Consider the following 8,272-nt stretch of genomic DNA (forward strand, 5'->3'; position numbering starts at 1 on the left):
GTATCTGTGTGTGCATATAGCATGTTTGTAGAAACACTCACACAGCAACAAAAAAGTGCAGATGATTCTCCTTGCGTAAAGCATCCTTTTGTTTTCCCAGGCACAAAAATATAGGACAGGTAACAAAAAAATAAGAATAGGTAAAAACAAAGTGTTTTTTAACATTCATTTTTAGTGAGACTGATGAAGCTGAGTTAAAAGTGGTACTTACTCCGGATATGCTGAAAGCCGAATTTCCGCAGCTCGAATCTGTACAGGTATCCGGGGACGAAGCCAAAAGTAAACCACTGAAAGATGGAAGGTAAACGTATATTTATTTAAATATAGGGAAGATGCCTAGCAAGGAATTTGAGGGCACTTCTCTTGTTCAGGTTTATGTACAAGCTCATTGCTGAGGTCCGCTAGCAGCACCCTCATTCAGATCACGCACTTTGGGCAAGACTGTTTTACACTAAGATTTGAATTTAGTCTCCAAAATAAAACACACTCTCTCTTCTTGGGCCAGGTGAATTTTCTATAATGTTCTTTGTCAGATATTTACTAACATTGGTAGACGAAATGAGTCCTTTGAAATTTCCCTTGGGATGATGATGATGATTGTTTTAGACTTTGAAGGAGTCACAATCTCTGTAAACTCCCAGCTTCCCACATAGTCATTCCCATGGTGTCTCACACACCAGCTGCTTTTTAAATGTCACATTTATAAACACATTCCCCTTTTTCGTTATCACCTTGTCTCTGCAGGGAAAAGCCAAGGGACTTACCAAGTTCTCCTTGTGGCTTCCATTCTCCAATACAGCTAGACTGACGCAGCTCAGCACAGAGATTCAGGGGAGCCAGGCCGTGGAATGGGTGGGCTCTAGGGGATAGACAGGGGTTTTGTGGGTTAGGCAATGGGGGAGAAGAACAGCTAAAACTATTGTCCTGGCTTCAAGATGCATTAGATAGCAACTCAACTCTGTGGGGAGATGAATGGGAGTAAGCACATTTGTGGGGAGCTGCGGGAGGGTGTGAGGGGGGCTGAGGAGAGCAGGGTGGTAAAATATGATGGTAATCATGGTATTTTGGAGACAGTGGGGCTTGAGCTGGGGCAGTGTGGTCAGGCGAAATGAATGCAAAGTTAGGCATGAGGTGGTCCTGTGTTAAAACTCTGACTCTGTCACTGACTCACTGTGTGAGTTTGAGCCAGTTGCTTCACCTCTCGGGGCTCAGTTTTGCCATCTGTAAAATGGGGTAATAATGCTTACCTGCCTCCCTCCCAAAGCTGTTGAGAGATCCATTAATACAAAGCTTTGAATTTGCAGGCTGTAATTTTTTCAAAGCCGCCTAATTCCCATGAATTTGAAAAGGAATTGAGTTTCCACACCCTGGAGGCCCCATATCATCCACAAAACTTTCTATAAATGCTAAGCATTATGGCGACTATAAATAAGTGTTAATTACAGTATTGTAATCTCTGCAGTGTCGATTGAAAGTAATTTACAGTAAATAAGCACCTGGGTTCACTTATGTGTCTCAGTACTGCTTTACATGCAGCATTTCCTCTCACTGTGTTGTGAAGAATATGAAAATTTGGAATAGTTTGTGTTAGTAAAGAATGGCTTTTTTCTCCTAGCGAGACAGCCCTGGATTTTAAACTTGCTTCCAGCAACACAGGGGATACTGCTGCTCCTTTTTCTGGGTAAGCAGATATGTGACTGTAAGATTCATTCTTTTAAAATTCTTTTATTTTCCACAAAGCTAAAAAAAATACCGTATTTTAAACACATCTTGGGTCAGGAGACAGACTGGCCCCAGGCTTTGGAATGAACTCTCAGGGGAACCAAAGACCATCACAAACCAAGGCACATTTCTTCTTCTCTAACAAACAAATGGGTGTGTGGGGGTGGGTGTGTGTGGGTGTGTGAAAGAACGTACATGTGACAGGTATTAGTCACATTGTTTAATGCATGACTGGAAGGCACTTACATACTATGGTGATGAGCACAGCATAGGAACCTCTATTGAACAGAACAGAATTTTTCAGTAGAAATGTTCAGTTCATTGAGCTTTGGGAACCTCTGCACTAGCCAGAGGAGGCTGTGTTTTTTAGATTACTTTGCAGTAATCTAACCAAAACTCCCCGCTCCCACCCCGTCCCAAACAAACAGAAGAACACCTTTTCATGCCATTTCTGGAAACCCTTCAGTCTCTGCTGCACGCACACCATTGCCGGAGAGGCATGGAGCCCGCTCAGCTCTGCACTATCATTGTGAGCATCACAAACACATCACAACTTATCCTGCAGTATTTTCAAGGGCGAGACAGGAGCTGCAGTGCTGAAAACTGCGATGTTACTCAAGCCGTCTTGCTGCAAGCCATAGAACAAACCAATTCCTGGTTGCTGCAGACTGTCACAAACCATCTGCAGTCGGTGGAGCACCACTTCTGAGCCCAGGAAACAAGCAGTGACTGGTGGGATTGCATCGTTATGAAGATGTGGGATGATGAGCAATGGCTGCAGAACTTTTGTATGCGAAAGGCCACTTTCCAGCCCTGAAACGCATGAATTCTCGCTTGAGACCTGCTCTGGCAATGGAGAAGAGAGTGGCCATCGCTCCATGGAAGCTAGCAATGCCAGACTGCTACTGGTCAGTTGGGAATCAATTTGGAGTTGGTAAATCCACCATGGGAGCAGCTGTGATACAAGTGTGCCGGGCCATTAATAAACTTCCACTGAGAAGGGTAGTGACTTTGGGAAACCTGAAGGACATAGTGGAAGGGTTTGTCGCAATGGGGTTCCCAAACAATGTGGGGGGAGGGGCCATAGATGGCAAGCATATCCCTGTCTTAGTACCAGACCACCTTGCCACAGAATACATAAACCGTAAGGGATACTTCTCAATGGTGTTGCAGGCCCTTGTGGATCACAGGGGATGCTTCACCGACATCAATGTGGGCTGGTCTGGAAAGGTGCATGACGCGCATCTTTAGGAACTCAAGTCTGTTCAAAAAGATGCAAGCAGGTACTTTCTTCCCTGACCAAAAAATAAATGTTGGCGATGTTGAAATGCCAATGGTGATCCTGGGGGACCCTGCCTACCCCTTGCTCCCCTGGCTCATGAAGCCGTACACTGATAGCAAATGCAGAATGATCGTGGAATGTGCATTTGGCCATTTAAAGGCGCAGTGGCGCAGTTTGCTCACTAGGTTAGAACTGAGTGAAAGAAACATCCCAATACTTATCTCTGTTTGCTGTGTGCTCCATAATGTCTGTGTAGCAAAGAGGGAGAAGTTCCCCTTGGGTTGGGTCGTGGAAGCAGATAGGCTGACTGCAAATTTTGAGCAGCCAGATACCAGTGCAACGCTGAGAGTCAACCGTGGAGCACTGCACCTCAGGGAAGCATTAAAAAACCATTTTTGCAATGAGGCACAGTAATGTGTGTCACTTATCTGTGCTGTGCCTTCCTTTACCATCCCCCACCCTTGCAGTGCTGTGCTCCCCTCTTCCCCCACCACCAATCCCCATGCTCTCAATAATTAAAGTGTGATGAATTTTAAAGCAGTCTGTTTTTATTGCTGATCCTTCACAGTGCAAGGAAAGGAAGATAATTTAACATTTTGCATGCATTGTAATGGGACTATGAGGGGATACAGAGCCAAGTTTGACTGTGCAAACAAGTTTGACTGTGCAAACAATACACATTCCCAGATCTTAAAGAGGCTGGCGCCTCTTTCTGCTCTTCTCACTCGATGTCGAGTGGAGCACATACTGCATCCTGCTCAACCTCGTCCTACACCGTTTGGAGATGGGGGCTAGGAAAGAGTGAGTTACTGGAGAGTTTTACACGGGCTGCAGAGGGTGTCTGTCCTGCCGCTGCTGTTCCTGAAGCTCAACCAGATGCCTCAACATGTCTGACTGATCCCTAATTATACACAGCATCTCATCCTGCATTGCATGCTCATGTTTCTGGGCTGCTTTCCTGTTGTCCATGTCCATGTTCAGTTTCTCTGATAATGAAATCTTCCAGGCTCTGAGCTCTGTGTCAGCAGCCGCAGAGGCATTCCTTATCTTGTTGAACATGTCATCCCAAGTTGGGTTTTTTTTCCGCCTCCTAATCTGCGGCAGGCACTCAGAAGAAGTATTAGAGGCTGCACTGAAGGTCACGCTGTCTGCTGAAAAGGAAGCAAAGCACCAGGCATCCAATGTTAGCTGGAGCCATGGACGTAAAGTAATGTTACAATGTAAAAAGAGCTCCCCTTTACATTCCCAAGGGAACAGTTGACCTACTTACCAGTCTCTAATTATTGCACGGGTTGGAGTGCCGTTCCAGCCATGGTAAGTAAGGGGCTGGTCTATCCATTTTAGGGAAATCTCCATAGCCCATGCTGCACAACACCATGCTTCCCAAGCAGCAGGATTGTTGGGCTTCCCTTAACCTCCCAAAAAATGGTTCTTGAAGAGGCAGTACAAAGGGTGTGTGGGACGGGTAGGGGTGAAGTGTCCCTGGAGAAAAAATATGGGCACCCATTTCCAGATCCCTGAGACCCATAACAACAGTGTCCTGTCTATAGACTAGTGGTTTATGGACCCAAGAAAACATCCATGGCTGGGGAATAGCAGCACCTAAAAAGCAGTGTATTGGGCAGGTTCAGTAAACTTGCACCATCTTCCCTAGGTGACCATGATATCAGTCTCCTGAGGGTAACATAGGTGGAAAGGGAGGATTTGCTGCAAGGATCTGGGTACAGGCCTGGCCCTTATGCTGCTGTGCTGTGTTCTGTGATGATGTCTGTACAATTAATAACAGAATGGTGTGGAAAAGTGTTCTATCGCAGTGGAAGAAATAAGGCTGCCCTCCCATGAAATCTGCAAAGGATTGCAGAGTACCTACATGAAAGTTTCCTGGAGATATCCACGGAGGATTCTCGGAGCATCCTGTGCACATAAATAATTTTTTTCTGAGGGCAGCCCTATACTTAAGTGGGAACTCCATTGAAGTCCATCCCCACACACACAGACTTTATTTTGCAGTTACAAGAAGCTGGACTGGGGATACAACCACAGAAATGAGATTGCAGTACATACTCACCAGATGTGCCTTCCCTGGCATCTCAGTCAGTCACGCTTTCCTCATCCGGCTGGGCTGCTCTGAGGAGCAAACAGCTCTTGGCTTTCAGGGAGAAGGGATACACCACTCACCTGCTCCCTGTTCTCATCCTCATTCATCCTGAACTCGGATTGCCCTGAGGTATCTACACTGCGTGTTGGCATAGTGGCGGGGTCACTGCCGAGAATTGCATGCAGCTTGTCATGAAAGCAGCATGTCTTTGGTGACGAGCCAGAATGATGGTTCGCCTCCCTAGTTTTCTGATACACCTGCCTCAGCTCTTTGATTTCAACGCAGCACTGCTGCGCGTCCCTTTTGTGCCCCTTCTCCAACATGCCGTGCGATATCTTCTTGTAGATATCCAAATTTCTTTTGCTGGCTCATAGCTGAGCCAGAACAGACTCTTCGCCTCACAGACCGATGAGATCCAACTCCAGGCTGGAGCACGTTTGGGGCATGCAGTCGCTATGATCAGTTCTGCTGGCAAACTCTCTCCACACTGAAACAGGAAATAGGAATTAGGAAATCGGCTTAAGGGGGGGAGGCCTGTTTCCTGTGTACCTGGCCGCTGTGCGGCAGTGTGTGAATGTGCAGAGTGGTCACAGCAGAGCATTGTGGGATAACTCCTGGAGGCCAATTATGTCGATTTACGCAGCACTCTGCCTACACTGCCACTCATTCGACCCGTACAATTCAACTTCAGCACTACGCCTCTTGCAGAGGTGGTTTTATTAAGTCGAATTGTCCCGCGATTTAGGTCGACGGAAGTGACCTGCCAGTGAAAACGCACACATTATGAGATCAACAGAAGCCGCAGTGTAGATCAGGCCTGAGTGAAATGTAATGACTTGCAAAATAAAGGAGGTCAGACTAGATGATCTAATGGCCCCTTCTGGTGCTAAACTATGCAAGTGCTTCTCCGTGGAGCTGCTAAGACATGGAGTTTGAATTTATTCTCATGATACTTTATTGTGCAGTGGTGCAGGCTCTGTGTCTTATCTCCGGAGAAGCTCATGGTATGAAGGCCAAAATAACCAGAATAAATATGAAAAATTATGATTCTCATCCCAGTGCTGAGTTGCCCCCAGTTTCTCTCTCCACATGGCTGCCTGGAGGACTGAGAACAGGCCTCAGAAATGGTAGAACCTAGCCAGTGGATCTGGGAATTACATAAATCCACAGGTCACAATCCCCATGTTGGAAGAGGGGTCACAGAAGACAATAGGCAGTAATACAGCTTTACCCTGGCTTAGCTTTTCCTGCCTGACAGCTATGAGGGAAAGTTTCCTATTTTCTTGGGCTTTATGATGGGGGAACCAAGCTTGTGTTAACAAACAGTTAAGGCCCAGTGCAGTGCCTTTTGATGCCAGTGGAAGTCCCATGCATTCTCAAAGGAAGGCTCTTCAGCATTAGTGTATGTGTGTATTTTACTGGATTATACCATTTATATTTTTTTAAAGACACTCTTGAGTTTGCTCCGAGGAGAACAGAACATTCTTACTGTAAAATAAGTCCTTAGCTCCCCAGTCAGCACTTAGTGGAATGCCCCCTTTGCAGTTCTTGTTACCCTTTTCAATACTGTGTATATTCATGTAAAACAGTATTTACATAGGCTTTATTAAAGTCATCTCCTGCCCTTAACGAGAGAGTGAATATGACACCTTGGCATGAATGGCTGTCTCTTTGGTTTTATGCGCATTGTGTAACAGTTTACCTTGTTGTTACGAGTATAAATTAGTTTTACCATCTCCTACAGAGACCCGAAAGACCATCTGGATTTGTATTTTCAATCCCAGAAAAGCAAACTCAGAGAGAGGATGCAAGGACACGTGGAGAAAATGAAGCAGAAAGCACTCAACAAAACCCTCATTCTGGAATATGGGACGAGCTCATGAAAGTAGCTCCTGAATTCCACAGCTCAGTCGCTGTTTCTTTTACACTAATGTGCTGCATCTCAGCCGCACAATATCTCTGGGTCTGGACTTCTGTATCTGTGCAGCACAGGTATGAAATTACGTTCAAAAAGCAACAGATTCCTGTCTAGGCACAAGCACCCGCTAGTATAATCTCTGTTAGGACCCTTACTGTATATATTGTATATGAGTTTAATGATCTCTCTGTGAGGGGTTCTTTCCCTATGTGCTCCTTCATGGTGCACTGGGGTTAAGTGCTAGAAAACTATACCAGCACATAGCTATTTTGTAGTTTTATATACAGCTTTTTTCCCCACATATTTAATGGACTATCTTTCCTTTGCCACTAAGTACCGTTATATGCATTTTGTCTGAGTGTGTCTGCTGCTTTCAAATATAGTGTAAAAAGCAACATGAAGAAATGTGTTTGGATTTTATTAATCTGTGTATTGTTTTGATACAGACTTTGCCCACGTGCACCCACATAGTGGGCACAGCGCTATGTCAGTGAGAGCTTCTTCCGCCAGTATAGCTTCTGCCGTTCCCAGAGGCAGGGCCCAAGCGTAATTTTTTCAGGCCCAGTACAAACTTGTAACATGGGCCCCTTCCCACACACATACCACAATCCCTCATTCCGTACATACAATCTCATGAGCCATAAAAAAAATTTTCCTCATGGTAATGGGGGTTGTAGCTTGGGCTGCCCCCCACCTCCCTCCCTCCCCCCCGGGCCTCCGGGCCCCGGTAAAGTGTACCCGGCCCCCCCCCCCCCCCCCCAATGTGGGGGCCCTGCAGGGAGGTCGTTTTATTTTGTCAACGGGAAAGATAGAGTGTCTTCACCAGACACACTGTCTTGGCACAGCTGTGCTTCTGTAGTGGCGCACGTGTAGACAGGCCCTAAGGGTAGATATACCCTGATTCTCAACCTGCACACCAACCTGTTCATGCAATCTGTGTACTGGGCGGGGTGAATTAAACCCTGTGATTGTCCACAAAGAAATAACATACAAGTCGGTCTCTGTGACAGGGCCCCTGCCCCTTCAATAGCCCAGGGGGGCAGCCGCCCCTTCCCCAGAGAGTAGCCCAGCAGACAGGTGCTGGGAATCAGTTGACATAGCTGATCAGCACCTCATGATTGGCTACACTCTCACCTGGACAACATAAATGCAAACTCAGCTCCATGAAGGGAGGGGGAAACCAGGAGAGAGGTACTCTCTGGGAATCAGAGCAAGAGTCGTCGTGTCTGTCATCCCCCCCCCCCCCCCCGAA

General features: G+C 46.3%; 1 protein-coding gene across 2 annotated transcripts in view; it reads left to right on the top strand.

The window, feature by feature from the left end:
• Nucleotides 1-7,294, top strand: part of CFAP221 (cilia and flagella associated protein 221) — a 43,636-nt gene extending 36,342 nt beyond the window's left edge. The window contains exons 23-25 of one of the 2 annotated variants that reach the window (XM_067549921.1): nucleotides 176-301; nucleotides 1,616-1,681; nucleotides 6,847-7,294. In XM_067549921.1, coding sequence (XP_067406022.1) covers nucleotides 176-301; nucleotides 1,616-1,681; nucleotides 6,847-6,985 — 331 coding nt within the window. In that variant the 3' untranslated portion in view covers nucleotides 6,986-7,294. The remainder of the gene's footprint in view (nucleotides 1-175; nucleotides 302-1,615; nucleotides 1,682-6,846) is intronic. The other variant, XM_067549922.1, reaches the window with a different exon arrangement.
• Nucleotides 7,295-8,272: the final 978 nt, after the last annotated feature.

Source organism: Emydura macquarii, unplaced genomic scaffold (assembly GCF_026122565.2).
Source record: "Emydura macquarii macquarii isolate MOO-44397 ecotype Brisbane River unplaced genomic scaffold, CSIRO-AGI_Emac_v2 contig_1253, whole genome shotgun sequence".
In the NCBI taxonomy this organism is placed as follows: Eukaryota; Metazoa; Chordata; order Testudines; family Chelidae; genus Emydura; species Emydura macquarii.